Source organism: Jaculus jaculus, chromosome 11 (genome assembly GCF_020740685.1).
Source record: "Jaculus jaculus isolate mJacJac1 chromosome 11, mJacJac1.mat.Y.cur, whole genome shotgun sequence".
In the NCBI taxonomy this organism is placed as follows: Eukaryota; Metazoa; Chordata; class Mammalia; order Rodentia; family Dipodidae; genus Jaculus; species Jaculus jaculus.
The window spans coordinates 109,745,784-109,763,102 of NC_059112.1; the positions used below are offsets into that span (position 1 = coordinate 109,745,784).

Sequence of the window (17,319 nt, forward strand, 5' to 3'; positions counted from 1 at the left end):
CAGTGTCTATTGATATCTAAGAAGTTGTAAAAAGAAGTTGTGAAGATCCCTTTCCTGGTTTTGATTTTCAGGATGTACTTTTATTTATTTATTTTGAGGTAGGGTCTCACTCTAGCCCAGGCTGACCTGGAATTCACTATGTAGTCTCAGGGTGGCCTCCAACTCATAGCAATCCTCCTACCTCTGTCTCTCCAGTGCTGGGATTAAAGGCATGCACCACCACACCCAACTAGGGTATACTTTTTAACATCCTAATAATTCTCATTCGATGAATTATCTTGATGGTATCATTTTGGGTGTCTATAAAGGGATTCAGCTTGACATGACTGTGGCCATATTGGCTGCAGCCAACATGGCCTGCCAGGTGGCCGTGGCATGCATCCCTAGCCTTGTGGCACAAAGTCTTTAGAACACGCTGTTGACAGCTCATACACAAACTGTTTCAAACTTTCAACTATTTACTGTTGTAGACATTGCAGAGTCACGTTATGAGATCTAAATATTGTCTTGACAACTCTGAGAGAGTAAGTGGTATGTGGGAAAACCCAAGGAGGAGTTTTAGTACTTTATACATGTTCGAAACCGTTATCTCCTTGTTTTCTACTGGCCCTGGAGGTGCAACTGGACACAGGGAGTTTTGTTTTGTTTTGTTTTTCTTTTAAGCCAGTAAGATGAGTGTGTGATAACCTATGTTAGGACTGATGGTGAGGAAAAGCACCTTCCAACCATGGGCTAACTCCATACGCGGCAGAGATATTAAACCACGTGAAAAAATCACACCCTGCATGGTTTAAGAGAACACAAATATATTCTCTCCCGGCTCTGGGAGGAGGGAGTGGGAGGATGGGGAGCAGCAGGGAGCAAAGCTGCAGCGGAGGGCGCAGGCGGGGCGGGAGAGCGGGCGCTGCAGCACGTGCGCGCTCGGGACTGCTCGGAGCTCTCTGCGGTCCTCCCGCCGCCGCCTCGGGACGCGCCCGCGCCGGCTACAGCTCCGCGGGGCCTCGCTGACCTTCGCCGCCGCCCGCCGCCCGCGCCGGGAACACGCGCTTCCCGCGGCGGCGGAGCCCGCGGGGACACAGTGTCCGCAGGAGGCGGCGGACGCGGCCGCGCACGGCCTCCCAGCAGCGGGGCAGGCAGCCGCGGCCTTCCGGGGCGGCCGTCGCGGGGAGCCCCGGGCCGCGCTCCGGGCGGCGGGAAGTCTGGGCGGCGGCCGGTCGCGCGGCCTCCCCGCCCGCACGCGCTTCTCCCGGCGGCGGGGGCCCGGGGCGCGCGGGGCCGGGCGGCGACGGCGGCGGCGGCGGCGGCGACGGCGGGCAGGAGCGGCGGCGGGCCGGGCAGCTGACGACCTGCGGGGCGCGGGGCTGGGGCGGCGAAGGCGGAGGTGGGCAGGAGCGGCGGCGGGCCGGGCAGCTGGCGACCTGCGGGGCGCGGGGCTCGGGCGGCGACGGCGGCGGCGGCGGCGGGCAGGAGCGGCGGCGGGCCGGGCAGCTGGCGACCTGCGGGCCCGCGGCGCTGGGGAAGGGCGTCGGGCCCGGGCTCACGGCCGTGCGCGCCGCCTCGGCCCCCGGCCCGCCCCGCGCCCCGAGCCGCAGCAGGCGGTGGGTGGCCGCGGTCCCGTCGCACCCGCCCCGCCGCACGGACCGCGCCGCGCCGCCCGCGTCCAGCCGCATCGCCGCCTGCACGTCGGCGTCCGGCTCCCGGGGGTCGGGGTCGCGCCCGCCCGCCCGCGCCTGGCCCCGCTCGAGCCACGGGTCGTCCAGGATGTCCTTGGCCGCAGGCCTGAGCTCGGGGTCCAAGGTCAGCAGTTTCTCGATGAGCGCGCGCAGGTCTGCAGAGAGGTGCGCCGGCCTCTCGTAGTTCCCCTTGATGATGTTCGTTTTGGGGCCCGCGGTTAAGGTGAATCCGAAGGGGCAGGTCCCGGTGACCATGAAATAGAGCATCACCCCCAGAGACCAAACGTCTTTTTTGGGGCCGTCATAGGGGTCGAGCCTCATCACCTCTGGAGGGCTAAATAGGATAGCCCCGCAGTGCCTCGTCAACCGTTGTCCTGGACAAACCCTGGTGGCTGTGCCAAAGTCAATCAGGGTCACCTTTCCGCTCTCGTCCAACATGACGTTGTCCGGCTTGATGTCCAGGTGCGCTATCCCCTGGTCGTGGCAATACGCGAGGGCGTCTACCACTTGCCTGAAGATGCCGCGGGCCTCGTCCTCCTGCAAGCAGCCCTTGCTGTAGACGTGCTCCAGCAGCTGTACGGGGCAGTATTCGAGCACCAAGTACAAGTTCTCCTCTGTCTCCACCAGCTGAAAGAGCTTGACGATGTTGGGATGTGTGATGGATGGCAAGATGTCTGCTTCCCCTGCAATCCTGAGACCTCTTGCCAGTCGCTTGTTTAATATTTTGATGGCCACCTGGACACCCGTTAGGCGATGGCGAGCTCTCCGCACCTCCACATAGTCGGTCTTGACGATGAGGCCAAGGTCCTCATACTGAGACCAGAGGGTCTCATCACTCTGAGGCATCATAGCAAGGCTATGCATGCCAAATAAAATGTTAAAGTAAAGTATAAATGAAATATGTAACTAACAAAACAAAGTAAAGTAAAAATCAAAATAAAAATAAAAAGTCAAAAACCAACCTGGAAAAAACAGAAATCCCTCACCAAACACGACCCAAAGAAAATGAACCAGAAAGTAAATTCCAAACAGCCAAAAAAATAAAGTTCAAAGGCGAAAAGCCAAAAGTAAAAGAACGAAAATAAAGGTAAAAGTAAAATAGAAATGAGAGATGTAGTTAACACAAGAAAATAAAATAAGAAATCAAAATAAAAATCAAAACTGAAAACCAAACCAGAATAAAACAGAAATCCCTCACCAGAGACGACCCAAAGAAAATGAACCAGAAAGTAAATCCCAAACAGCCAAAACAATAAAGTTCAAAGGCGAAAAGCCAAAAGCAAAAGAACAAAAATAAAGGTAAAAATAAAATAGAAATGAGAGATGTAGTTAACAAAAGAAAATAAAATAAGAAACCAAAATAAAAATCAAAACTAAAAACCAAACCAGAATAAAACAGAAATCCCTCACCAGAGACTACCCCAAAAAAATGAACCAGAAAGTAAATTCCAAAGAATCAAAAAAATAAAGTTAAAAGCCAAAAGCAAAGAAACTCTCCTCTCTCCTCTCCTCTCCTCTCCTCTCCTCTCCTCTCCTCTCCTCTCCTCTCCTCTCCTCTCCTCTCCTCTCCTCTCCTCTCCTCTCCTCTCCTCTCCTCTCCTCTCCTCTCCTCTCCTCTTCCCTCCTCTCTCCTCTCCTCTCTCCTCTCCTCTCCTCTACCCTCCTCTCTCCTCTCCTCTACCCTCCTCTCCTCTCCTCTACCCTCCTCTCTCCTCTCCTCTACCCTCCTCTCCTCTCCTCTCCTCTCCTCTCCTCTCCTCTCCTCTCCTCTCCTCTCCTCTCCTCTCCTCTCCTCTCCTCTCCTCTCCTCTACCCTCCTCTCCTCTCCTCTCCTCTCCTCTCAATAATGCGCAAAAATCTCCCCACCAACTCTCCTCAGTCCGGGTCCACTCTCTGTCTCTCCTCTCTCTCTCTCTCTCTCCTCTCTCTTGGCCCGGACAAATCCAGGGCACTCTAGGCCCCCTTATATCTGCTGGAGGGACTTCCTCACAATGGCCCCACCCATCTGAGCACATAAAGAACATGGAACAGAGCAATCACAGCTGGCCATGAGCAACAGTCACAGAAGGGACCTTGACAGTGTGGGGCTCAGGTGGCCACAGAGGTTCACATTGAGGCTTTTGGAAACCAAAGCCTGGGGGAAGCTTCATGTCCTATGGGTTCCTCGTTGATAGTCTGAAATCCCTTCTGTCTCCGAGAACTCTTGGTTTCTCCACTCATGTTACCTCCCTCTCATTCTCAGCGATGGTCTCAAGCACGTGCTGCCCCTTCACTGATACCTTAAGGCTTCTTCTGCCCATAAAACCCAACCCAGTGTCGATTAACATCTAAGTTGATGTGAAGATCTCTTTCCTGGTTTTGAATCTCAGGATTTCTTTCTTTTTCTTTTCTTTCTTTCTCTCTCTCTCTCTCTCTCTTTTTTCTTTTTTTTTTTTTTTTTGAGGTAGAGTTTCACTCTAGTCCAGGCTGGCCTCAAACTCACAGCAATCCTCTTACCTCTGTCTCCTGATTAAAGGCTGTGCCACCACCCCTGGCTGATTTTCAGGATATTTTAATTCCCGAATATTTCCCATCTGATGAACTATCTTGATGGTGTCACGTTGGGTGTCTATAAAGGGATCCAGCTTAACATGACTGTGGCCATATTGGCTGTGTCCAACATGGCCTGCCAAGTGACCCTGGCATGCATCTCTAGCCCTGTAGGACAGAGTCTTCAGGATGTCAGCAGAACATGCTGTCGACAGCTCACACTCAAACTGCTTTTCCAATTTTTCAACTACTTACTGTTGTAAACATTGAACAGAAGTGTTATGATGCCTAAGTAGTGTCTTGACAACTGTGGCAGAGCAAGTGGTATGTGGGAAAAGCTAATGAGGACTTTTCTTACTTGATACCTGGTAGACAAGCTCTTATCACCTTTTGTTTCCTACTGGTTCTGGTGGTGCAACTGGACAAAGTGAGTTTTCTTCTTTTAAGCCATCAAGACATGGAGACATGGCTGTGATAACCTGTGTTAGGATTGATGGTGGGGAAAAGCCCCTTCCAACTGTGGGCTAACCCCACATAGAGCACTAATCCTGACGTGGGAGACAGTATTGGTCTGGCCAAGCTGTGAAAGCGAAGGGCCTGGCTCTGATTTCTCACTCGGTCACCGTGATTTCTGTCCTCCATGATGCGGACATTATACCATGTCCTCACCATGGGCGAATGAATCCTTTGAGAGCTTGTGCTAAATAAGCACTTCCTCCCTGTGTGTTTCTTGTGTCAGCCACTTTAAAAGTACCAGGAGAGTGTCAGGAGCACAAAGCATGTGGATGCTCCTCACTGAGAACAGGTAGGAACCAGGATGGTGGGGAGAAAGCAAGTTCCGAGTTGAGAGAAGGACTAAAGCAATCAGGGCGGAAAAAACTCAAGCCCCTTGAACAGCTGAGTCTTAAGGCTATAGCGGAATGTAAGGCCAGGAACGTAGCCTGACACCTGCTTCAGAATGCCAGGCCCCTGCAGTGGAAAGTGTAAGAAATAAAGCATTTAATGTTTCTGGCCAGTGCACATGTGAGGGAAGACTGGATATGGGAGGATGTTTTCTATTGAATGGCCAGGAAGAGGCTAACATTAACAAATTGGATTCAGATTCAGCTTGGACAAGTGCCAGTCCACCTAGGTCTATGAGGGAGCTGTGGTTGCCATGGACAACCACTCTGATGTCATAATCTTTGTCCAAAAGTGCTCGGTCACTGAGGTACTGGTTAGTGTGTCCATAAGGACACAAGTCCTTACTCCTGCTCTAGTGCTTCCTAGGCCAGTGCAGCCACAACTTCCTTCCCCTGTCAGTAAATTTCTAGTGATTTGCCCTGATTCTTGGGAACTGGAGACATTTTGGAGTCAGTACCCACTCTTCTTCTCTGGTCTTCCCCCCCCCCCAAAGTACTTTTGCTCTAATGCAGGCTGACCTGAAATTCACTATGTAGTCTCAGGGTGGCCTTGAACTCACAGAGATCTTCCTACCTCTGCCTCCCAGGTGCTGGGATTAAAGGCTTTTGCTATCACACCTGGTTCTCTGCTCCTTTTGATCACAGTAATTGACTTTGGAGTTTTGGGACAAAATTATCTTCTTGGGAGGCAGAGGTGGAAGGAATGCCACAAGTTCGAGGCCACTCTGAGAGTACACAGTGAATTCCAGGTCAGCCTGAGCTAAAGTGAAACCCTACCTCAAAAACCAAACCAAAACAAACAAAAAGAAATTATCCTCTTCCTCTTGGGGCCACCTTAGGCAGAGGAAATGGCTGGACAATGGGCCTCTCTCTCATCATGCCCTTAGTGCCCCTATTAATCCTAACAGACATTACTTGGGCTTACCTAAAACCCTGTCTAAAAAATAAATACCGGGCATGGTGGCGCACGCCTTTAAAACCCACACTCGGGAGGCAGAGGTAGGAGGATCGCGGTGAGTTCGAGGCCACCCTGAAGCTACATAGTGAATTCCAGGTAAACCTGGGCTACAGCGAGACCCTACCTTAAAATAAATAAATAAAAATAAGATAAAAGGGAGCACTTTAAAGTTTGTTTACTCTGGGCATTTGAAAACACATTGCTGAGGCCCAGAGGAGGCCTCAGGTGGGAAAGACACACGTGCAGGAAGGAGCAGAGGTGGGTGTGAGGAGGATGCCGCAGAGCGCCGCAGGTGCACAGTCCCGCGGGGCGGGGCGGGGCGTCCGAACAGGGCCGCTGGCGCCGGGCAGGGCTAGTACACTGTCTCTCGCGCGTGGGTCCGCAGGTGGCGCAGCAGGTGCGAATTGCGGCTGAAGCCGCGGCCGCACTGCGCGCAGGAGTAGGGCCTGGCCCCCGTGTGCACCAGCAGGTGCCGCAGCAGGTTGCAGCCGCGACTGAAGCTCTTGCCACACTCGGGACACTCCTGGGGCGGCTCCACCTCTTGCTCCGGCCGCGAGTGCGTGACCAGGTGGCGCTGCAGGTGGGCGTTGCGCCGGAAGCTGCGGCCGCAGGTTGGACAGCCGTAGGGCCTCTCTCCGGTGTGGCTGCGGCGGTGTCGCACCAGGTTGGAGCTGTTCCGGAAGCGGTGGCCGCAGGTGTCGCAGGCGTGCGGTTTCTCGCCCGTGTGGATGCGCTGGTGGCGCGCCAGGTGGGCGCTCTGGCTGAAGCCCTCGCCGCACTCGCTGCACCGGCAGGGCTTCTCGCCGGTGTGGCTGCGCAGGTGGCGCGCCAGGTCCTGCATCTGGCTGAAGCTCTTGCCGCACTGCGCGCAGTGGTAGGGGCGCGGCCCGCCGTGGGTCAGCAGGTGGCGCGCGAGGCCGGCGCGCCGCACGAAGCGCTTCCCGCACTGCGGGCACGCGTGGGGCTTCTCGCCCGTGTGCACCTGCTGGTGGCTGGCCAGCTGCGAGCTCTGCGTGAAGCAGCGGCCGCACACCTGGCAGGAGAAGGGCCGCTCGCCCGTGTGCACGCGCTGGTGGGCCGCCAGGTGCTCGCTGCGCCGGAACGCCTTGGCGCAGTCCCCGCACTTGTAGGGCTTGCTGTCGCGGCGAGGGCTTGCTGTCGCGGCGCGTCTTCGCCGCCGGGCCGCCCCGGTCCTGCGGGGAGGAGCGGTGCTTCTTGGCCTTGCCGTGCGTCCGCAGGTGACGCTTGAGGCTCGAGCGGCTCTGGAAGGTCAGCCCGCAGTGGGAGCACAGGACGGTGGTCGCGTCTCCCGGAGGCGGGGGCGCTGCGCGTGCTCCAGCAGGTGCTGCACGAGGCGCAGCGGAAGGCGGGCTCCGAGGAATGCGTCTGCAGGTGCTTGGCCAGTTGTGACCGCTGGCGGAAGCGCTGGCTGCACAGGTGACAGGCGTGTGGCCGCTCGCCCGTGTGCGTGCGCAAGTGCAGCTTGAGGATGGAGCTGCGCCCAAATCTCTTCCCACAGCACATGCACACGAAAGAGCGGGAGTTCGGGTGAGACCTCAGCTGGTGTGCCTGCAGGCGGGACAGCTACGGGAAGCTCACCCTCGGTGCATATGAACTGCAGCTCCGAGACACCAGCGGCCACCTTGTCCTTCGGAGCTTCACTGCTCTCAAGAGGGGTCTCCCCTCCATCAGCGCCGCTGCCCTCCTGTCCTCGCGCCTGGGGAAGAGGCTCTCCTGGCACCCCAGCGATGTCTGCCCGGGGCTGTACTGAGACGATGGTGGGCCAGGCAGCCTCTGTGGGCTCTTCTAGTTTAAGTTTCTCCCTGCCTGGTATTTTGCTTCCAAGACCTTGAGAAGATGCAAACACAGGGATATCAAGTCTCTTTCTTTCTTTTTTCTTGTTGTAGAGTATGGAGAGTATGGTAGGGTATAGAGGACATGGAAGGGCATGGAGGACGTGGATGTGGTGGGACATGGAGGACATGGACATGATCGAGTATGGAGGACGTGGACGTGGAAGGGCATGGAGGACGTGGTCGGGTATGGAGGACGTGGATGTGGTGGGACATGGAGGACATGGACATGATCGAGTATGGAGGACGTGGACGTGGAAGGGCATGGAGGACGTGGTAGGGTATGGAGGACGTGGATGTGGTGGGACATGGAGGACGTGGCCATGATCGAGTATGGAGGACGTGGACGTGGAAGGGCATGGAGGACGTGGTCGGGTATGGAGGACGTGGATGTGGTGGGACATGGAGGATGTGGCCATGATCGAGTATGGAGGACGTGGACGTGGAAGGGCATGGAGGACGTGGTCGGGTATGGAGGACGTGGATGTGGTGGGACATGGAGGACATGGACATGATCGAGTATGGAGGACATGGACGTGGAAGGGCATGGAGGACGTGGTAGGGTATGGAGGACGTGGATGTGGTGGGACATGGAGGACATGGACATGATCGAGTATGGAGGACGTGGACGTGGAAGAGCATGGAGGACGTGGTAGGGTATGGAGGACGTGGGTGTGGTGGGACATGGAGGACATGGACATGATCGAGTATGGAGGACGTGGACGTGGAAGGGCATGGAGGACATGGTAGGGTATGGAGGACGTGGACGTGGAAGGGCATGGAGGACGTGGTTGGGTATGGAGGACGTGGATGTGGTGGGACATGGAGGACATGAACATGATCGAGTATGGAGGACGTGGACGTGGAAGGGCATGGAGGACGTGGTCGGGTATGGAGGACGTGGGTGTGGTGGGACATGGAGGACATGGACATGATCGAGTATGGAGGACGTGGACGTGGAAGGGCATGGAGGACGTGGTAGGGTATGGAGGACGTGGATGTGGTGGGACATGGAGGACATGAACATGATCGAGTATGGAGGACGTGGACGTGGAAGGGCATGGAGGACGTGGTCGGGTATGGAGGACGTGGATGTGGTGGGACATGGAGGGACATGGACATGATAAGGGCATGGGGGACGTGGTAGGGTATACAGGGGATGAAGGAGTTGCTGCAGTGGCCCATGCACTGAAGGTGAACACAACCCTCACTGCTCTCTAGTAAGTGCTCTGGGTAGATGGGAGCCCAGGAGGCAAACCCTCTTCACCGTACTGTCATGCCAAACACCTTTGTTTACCAGTCTAGGAAGTGTGTGCGGCTTCTTCTTCTGAGGAAGGGTCTCACTCTGGCCCAGGCAGACCTGGAATTCACCATGTAGTCTCAGGGTGGCCTTGAACTCACAGCAGTCCTACCTCTGCCTCCTGAGTGCTGGGATTAAAGGCATGTGCCACCATACCCGGCCTGGCTTTTCTTAGTGAGTGGGAAATCAAACAACTACGAGGAACTAAAGGACAGTGAACCTTTCCCCAGGCCTCCTAGGAGACTGACCTTTCTACTCCCCACCTCCTGTGTCCAGATTTTGTTCTCTGGCATCAGCCTAAGTGGAAGATGCATGTACTTTGAGCAATAATCTTTGGTGCCATTTCTCTACTTTCAGCCCTGGCCAAGGGGTGCAGAGTACGGAGGGAGGCTGGTCCATGGCAGGGGACGGCAACAGGGGCTCCATACACCCACACTGATTGCACCTCCTCTCATAGTCTCCAGGTGACTTCCACTGGTGCCCAAGGGGCCCAGGCACTGAGGGAGGCCCTTGCTGCGAAAAGAACCTTGGAGATTCTTGAGTGAGTATGCCAGTCTTTATATAATTTATTCATTATTTACTTGAAACAGAGAAAGGCAAACAGAAAGAGAGAATGGGTGTGCCAGGGCCTCCAGCTACTGCAAATGAACTTCAGATGCATGTGGGTCCTGGAGAGTTGAACAGGGATCCTTTTGGCTTTGTAGGCAAACGCCTTAACCGCCAAGCCATCTCTCCAGCCTTCCATGACAGTCTTTTGTCCAAAGATATCAAGTTACTTATTTAAAATGGATAGATACAAGGAGACATATCCCTTTGCACCAACACTCACAGGTCATTTCCGGTCCTGAGCCCCAGCTTCCCCATCCCACGCCATGCCTTTCCCTGAGGTCACTGTGGTTTCTCTTCCCGTGGCTTGGGTGTGCTTCAAATGAACATGTCCAGAGGCCCTGCTGAGGTCTCCTGGGAAACAGCAGCCAGGTGTCTTGATCCAGGAGCCCAACTCCTTGGTAGGGACTCCGGCTCTAGGGAAATCTCACCCTGCCTTCCAGGATTCACGACCCCGCTCATTTCCCACTCGCTTCCGCAGTCTCAGCCCACCTTTTCCTTCTTTGGAATGGACAAGGAGGCCCAGGGCTCCAACAAGGCTCTCAGACTGGGCCCGCCTCATCCTACTGTGCACTCTGCTCCTTAGAACCCAGCTGTGGTCTGTTGTGCAGGAGTTATGAAGGAGCCATCCTCACCTCTCGTGACTGGGGAGTCCAGGCAACCCCACACCATCTAGAGAGACATTAAGATCACCTCTAATCTGACCTTTTTTTTTTCTGATACCTTATGAGGAAATGCCATTGGAGTGGCTGGAGCCAAGGCCCTGTCAAGTGCTCTGAAGGTAAATTCCAGTCTGTGAAGACTCAAGTAAGTGACCATGGAAACCCATGTACACCCAGAGCAGCAAATTCCTGCTGAGTCTTACCTTGGGATGGAACACTCCTGACTCCCCTCTGCTCTCCTCTGGGTGTAAGTGACTCACCGTGAACCGACCTCTGCAGTATACACACACTGCAGCTAGCTAGCTCTGCCTATTCTCCTTAAATTGGAGTCCCACATAGATCTGCATCTATGCATTTTATTTTTATTTAAGATATGTTTTTATATATTTTATGTATTTATTTGAGAGAGAGAGAATGGGCACACCAGGGTCTCTAGCCACTGAAAATGAAATTCAGACACATGCACCACCTTGTGCATCTGGCAAACATGAAGTAGGAGGATCACTGTGAGTTCCAGGCCAGCCTGGGGTACAATGAGACCCTACCTCAATGACCCCCCTCCCAAAAAATTAAGTCATGCCTTTAATCCCAGCACTTGGGAAACAAGTAGGAGGATTGCTGTGAGTCTGAGGCCAGTGTGAGACTATATAGTGAATTCCAGGTCAGCCTTGGCTAGAGCAAGACCCTACCTCAAAAAACTAGAATAAAATAAAAAATGAGCCAGGCATGGTGGTGTATGCCTTTAATCCCAGCACTTGGGAGGCAGAGGTAGGAGGATTGCTATGAGTTCAAGGCCTCCCTGAGACTACATAGTGAATTCCAGGTCAGCCTGGGCTACAATGAGACCCTACCTTGAAACCCCCCAAAAAGGAAAAAAGTAACAAAACATTAAGGCCTTAATGATGTTAACCTGCAGTAGTCACTTCTAAAACCTCAACCTACAGAGAACAAGCAAGCTGTATTTCCATGTGGCAGATTCCCTCAACTGCCTGGAAAGAATTCAAATGAACATCACAGCTCTCATCAACTAAGCCACTAAGATAAACGCTTATAAAGACTAAAGTATTTATCACTTATAAACTACAAAATATATTACTTCTAGTCGAAATATTTCTTTTTAAAATTTGAGAGAGAAGCAGCTAGAGAGAGAGAGAGAGAGAAAGAATGATGCATGAGACACCTTGTACACTTGGCTAAGGTGGGACCTGGGGAATTGAACCTGGATGGTTAGGCTTTGCAGGCAAATGCCTTAACCACTAAGCCATCTCTCCAGCCCAAAATGTTTCTTTTCAAATGAGTATCCAGAAGTCAGGCATGGTAACACAGGCCTGTAATTCCAGTATTTGGTAGGCTGAGGATGGAGAATCATGAGTTTTAGGCCAACTTGGGCTACATGAGGCTGTTTCAAACAAAATAAAAAATGATATCCTTTAATCTCAGCACTGAGGAGGCAAAGGTAGAAGGACTGATGTGAGTTTGAGGCCAGCCTGGGACTACTGAATGAGTTTCAGATCAACCTGGACTAGAGTGAGACCCTACCCCTACCTCAAAAAACAATTCTCTATTTGTCGCCCCCCCCCCGCCGAAATAAATATTTAAAAAGTGAATAAAGGGCTGGAGAGATGGCTTGGCAGCTAAGGCACTTGCCTGAAAAGCCAAAGGACCTAGGTTTGATTCCCCAGGACCCATGTAAGCCAGATGCACAAGACAGCACACATGCCTGGAGTTTGTTTACTATGGTTAGAGGCCCAAGTGTGTCTGTCCATTCTTTCTCTTTATCCCTATTTCTCTCCCTCCCTCTCTCTCTCTCTCTCAAATAAATAAAAAAAATTATTTTTTTTCGGCTTTTTGAGGTAGGGTCTCACTGTAGCTCAGGCTGAGCTGGAATTCACTATGTAGTCACAGGGTACCCATTAACTAATGGCCATCCTCCTACCTCTGCCTCCCAAGTGCTGGGATTAAAGACATTGTACCACCACATCCAACTAAAAATAACACACACACACACACACACACACATATAATTATTTTTTTATTTTGTTTTTTTTGAGGTATGGTCTCACTCTAGCCCAGGCTGACCTGGAATTCACTATGGAGTCTCAGGGTGACCTCGAACTCATGGCAACCCTCCTACCTCTGCCTCCCGAGTGCTGGGATTAAAGGCGTGCACCACCACGCCCGGCTATATTTTTCTTTTTAATTTTATTTTTTTGACAACTTCTATAATTATAAATAGTGAACCACAGTAATTCCTTCCCCAAAAACAGTATTTTTAAAAAATGAAAAAAAAGGGGCTGGAGAGATGGATAGTGGTTAAGGCACTTGCCTGAGAAGCCTAAGGACCCAGGTTCAATTCTTCAATAACTATGTAAGCCAGATGCACAAGGCGGTGTATGCATCTGGAGTTTGTTTGCGGCGGCTAGAGGTCCTGGTGTGCCTATTCTCTCTTTCTCTCACTATCTGCCTCTTTTTCTTTCTCTCAAATAAATATGTAAAATGTGAGAGAGAGGGGTAAAAAAAAAAGGCAGGTGTGGTAGCACATATCTTTAATCCCAGCACTTGGGACACAGAGGTAGGAAGATCACTGTGAGCTCAAGGTCGCCCTGAGACTACAGAGTGAATTCTGTATCAGCCTCGGCTACAGTGAGACTTTACCTAGAAAAACAAAACAACAACAAAAACCACCTAAGTGTGCAGACGAGTCATCATGGATACTGATGCTACAAGCTGAGGCCTGGTGACAAGGAAGAGATGCTGCCGTAACAAGCGGTGAGACTTGAACCAGGCATGGCAGTACACAGAGATACTTGCGCTGGGAGTTGCAGGAAAGGATCAGGAGGTCGAGGTCATCCTCAGCTAAAAAAGGATTTTAAGGCCTATCTGGGTGATATGAAAGCCTGTCTAAAAAAAAAAAAAAAAAAAAAAAAAAAAAAAAAAAAAGACAATAAAATGAGTACATTTAACCTCAGAGCCACGGGACAATGGACCCTGAGACTACATAGTGAATTCCAGGTAGTCTGGGCCATAGTGTGACCCTACCTTGAAAAAAAACCAAACAAACAAAAGCAAATAAATAAATAAAAGTAGAGCTGGGAGCAGTGACACACACCTTTCATTGCAGCACTCGGGAGGCAGGAGGAGGAGGATCACGACGAGTTCAAAGCCACCCTGAGACTACATAGTGAATTCCAGGTCAGCCTGGGCTAGAGTAAGACCCTACCTCAAAACAAACACACAAACAAAAATAATAATTTTTATAAACCAATATACAGGCTGGAGAGATGGCTTAGCGGTTCAGACATTTGCCTGCAAAGCCAAAGGACTCACATTCAATTCCCAGGACCCATGTTAGCCAGATACACAAGGGGGCGCACATGTCTAGAGTTTGTTTGCAGTGGCTGGAGGTCCTGGCGTGTCCATTCTCTCTCTCTCTCTTTCTCTCTGCCCCCCTCTTTCTCTGTCAAATAAATATATTTAGCCGGGCATGGTGGCGCATGCCTTTAATCCCAGCACTCGAGAGGCAGAGGTAGGAGGATCGCCATGAGTTCAAGGCCACCCTGAGACTACATAGTAAATTCCAGGTCAGCCTGGGCCAAAGTGAGACCCTACCTCAAAAAAACCCAAAATAAATAAATAAAATAAAATATATTTAAAGGACCCAGGTTTGATTCCCCAGGACTTGTGTAAGCCAGATGCCCAGGATGGCACATGTGTCTAAAGTTCATTTGCAGCAGATGGGGGCTCTGGCATGCCCATTCTATCTCTCTTGCTCTTTCAAATAAATAAATAAGCCAATACACAGTAAATGTTCAGGATGTGCAAGATTCACAGACAGATGTTGCCCTTCACTTTCTAAACCAAACGCTATGCCCAGCTGCAGCCTCACAGTCGGCCGGCGTCTCAGCAGAAATGGAAGGCAGCACTAGCAGCAGACCTCCGTGGCGTCAGCTCACTTCACCTCAGGTCTTCTTCTTGTTGTTGTTTTGTGTTTTTTGAGACAGGGTCTCACTCTAGCCCAGGCTGATCTGGAACTCCCTCTTTAGTCCCAGGTGGCCTCGAACTCACAGCAATCCTCTTACCTCTGCCTCCTCAGTGCTGGCATTAAAGTCTCCTCAGGTTTTTGTCCTGTGGGTTTAAATGCCTAGGAACATGCATTTCTCAGGTGTTAGGAAAGAAGACAAGGAAACAACCTTCAGGGTTTGTGTAAGTTCTTGTTTAGGTTCTGTAGAAGACAGGTGCACGAAGGTGACATAGAAAGAGGGTCCTTCAGTAATAGTAAGTCCTGCTGACACAGTGAACAACCACGTTCCCTTTCCAGCCTTCTGAATCTCCATTTACCTACAAATTGGAGGCTCTTCGTCTGCCTGGGTCCCTTGGCAAGAAGTTCAGAAATCATTGTCACTCTCATCCAGGGGCTCAGGTTTCCGGACTCTCCGGTTGGGCTTAGCTGGTGAAATAGCAATGCTTTGATCTTCCAAATCGTCATCGTCGTCGTCATCATCATCATCTTCCACGTCAATCTCACTGTTGTCTGAGTCTTCCTAAAGGAAAAGGCAACAAATGCACTGGGTCCTATCTCACTATGACATCTTGTCCTTAAAGACCCTGCCTCACTCCTCACTGGCTCCAGGGTATGAGTGCAATAGCCAGCAACACACCCCCAAGGAGAACTGGGCAGAGCAGCAGTCAGCTACTGGCCGAACACGTACATGACACTGCGGATCTAATCAGTCACTCAAACACCAGCATGTACCTGGGTGTGGTGAGCAAGGGCTGACTTTCCTGTGGACATCATATGAACTCCAGGAATATACACAAATGCTCTGGGGATCCTGGAAGTTTACAGACACAGCAATGGGAGCAGGAGCTTAGAGGGATGGAGGCCTACTGCAGATGAAGATGGAATGTAGCTCAGGTGGGGGGAAAGTAACAAGATGAAGGGTGTTCCTGCTTCTTCCTAGTCTGGATTCAGGGACACCAAACTGAACTGAACTGGTATTCAACTAGCAAGCCCTGCGCTCTGTGTACACCAGGATATCTAGATCATTCCCAATAGCACATGCACAATCTCTAAACAACAAGAACCCTCACACCACCTTCTCTAGTTTCCCTGCCCTCTTTGCCCTGCCCTCTCCCACCCCCAGAACGCCCTGGCAAAGCCAGTTCTAGTGGTACACATCAATAATCCCAGAACTCTGGAGTCTGAAGCAGAAGGATCACTTTGAATATGATGAAACCTTGTCTTATAAAGAAAAAAGAACTGGATATGAGGGCAATCTGGCTGGGACATCTGTCACCCCACTGATCACCAGGGTTGATTCGGCTGACCTGGCTGGATAAGTGGGAGTCCCCTTCCTCCCCCACCACTCCATGCGCAGGCTCAGTCGCAGAGGACGACCTTCCCAGAACAGAGGAGGACAGGCTTTCAGTCAAGGGCGTTCGAGTAGCTGCGCTCCCCCTGCTGGAATCTCCAACAGGCTCTCAGGAACTCCTTGCGCAAGTTGTAGGCCTTGGTGACCCCGTGTGTTGGGCCCTCTGACTTCTGCCGTGCTAGGGCAGCAAGGACTGCCAGTTCTTCCTTCTCTTCCTACTTCTTATGCAAGGTCGTCACATCTGGTCTCAAGGTTTCCATACCATCTAAATAAGGGCAGCTTCCAAATTCTACTTTGGCCCTGCCCTGTCCATGAATCCCAGACTTGAATTTCAACTGGGTCTGCCTGTGGATGGCCAACAGTCAACACACCTAGGAATGCCCAGACCCAAACTCCTGATCCGCCCTTCCAGGCTCTCCTCATATAAGTCCTGCCTTAAGAAGCAAACACCCCGTGCTTCCAGTTGACTAGGTTATAACCAAGACATTCTGCATTGCTCTTCTCCAACACCTGAGTACAATCAACTAACAAAACATGACGGGCCCAACCTCAGAAACACCAGCATCAGCTTCTCACTGCTGCCACTGTCAACGCCTCCGGCTGGGCCACTGTCACCTCCAGCCTACAGTTGCGCTCACCACCTGCTCCCTCCCATGAGTAAGCTCATGGTCCTTCTGCATTCACAATTCTCCAGCACCGCCTGGTTCCAGTTAGAAAAAAAAATTACCAGGTCTTCATTACATTCTGCAAATCCCTATGTCATCTCTGTTATCCCTTACTGTTCTCACCCCAGTTCCCTCCACCCGTCACTGTCTCCCTACCTGGACCCTGGTCCCTCTCTGAACCCCACATGCTCACTGCCTCCCTTTACTCAGGCCTCTGCTCCAGGGTTACATGTAAGAGGCATTTCCCCACTACGTGAACAAGTCCCTTGTTCCATCACCATGTCTTCTGAATCTGCTTTCTCTTCCTAACTGTCAAAATGTTTTCCTTGCTTCTCTGTAGACTGCCCCCATGGAAATGAAAGCATAAACTTCTCTGTATCCTTCCCAGCATGCCAAGGGGCTGCTTGCTCCTGTGAATTTCACAAACACTACACTGTAGTAAGGGAAGCTTTATATAAGAGCATAAGGCCCTGCCTTGTCCCTGCGTACACAGACATAGGCCTGTCTCTCAGCAGACTGACCAGCAACCTCTAGCGCAGGCTGAGCAGCACGGCCAGGGAGTGCAACACGACAAGGCCCAGGCTGTCAGGTAGTGTCTCTGGCCTGCCACCGTGAGAAGCCCTGGCTTCCTGTTCTAAGCTGTCTAGTCAGTTATCCTCCAGTAAAGCTCAACGCAGCAGAGGCCTGAGCCCAGTCTCCTGCCCTGCCTCTCTTGAGGTCCCAGTTGGACAGAACATCTTATGATCCTGCTCCCAAGTCCCAGAATAGAGCTGCGCAGAGAGCTGGTCTTGGGCGCTGG

General features: G+C 52.0%; 2 protein-coding genes and 1 pseudogene across 5 annotated transcripts in view; all 3 read right to left on the reverse strand.

Annotated features, from left to right (window-relative positions):
* Positions 1-983: 983 nt before the first annotated feature.
* On the reverse strand, positions 984-2,519 carry LOC123464426 (sperm motility kinase Z-like). The gene has a single exon (XM_045161294.1). It carries the CDS (start codon positions 2,517-2,519, stop codon positions 984-986), a length of 1,536 nt encoding a protein of 511 aa, XP_045017229.1.
* A 3,895-nt stretch (positions 2,520-6,414) lies between these two features.
* On the reverse strand, positions 6,415-8,052 carry LOC123464427 (annotated as a pseudogene).
* Positions 8,053-14,674: 6,622 nt separating this feature from the next.
* Cluap1 (clusterin associated protein 1) overlaps positions 14,675-17,319 on the reverse strand; it is a 35,348-nt gene continuing 32,703 nt past the window's right edge. For all 4 annotated transcript variants that reach the window (XM_004652215.2, XM_045161419.1, XM_045161421.1 and 1 more), the window contains one exon: positions 14,675-15,024. In XM_004652215.2, the coding sequence (XP_004652272.1) occupies positions 14,869-15,024 (156 nt within the window). In that variant the 3' untranslated portion in view covers positions 14,675-14,868. The remainder of the gene's footprint in view (positions 15,025-17,319) is intronic.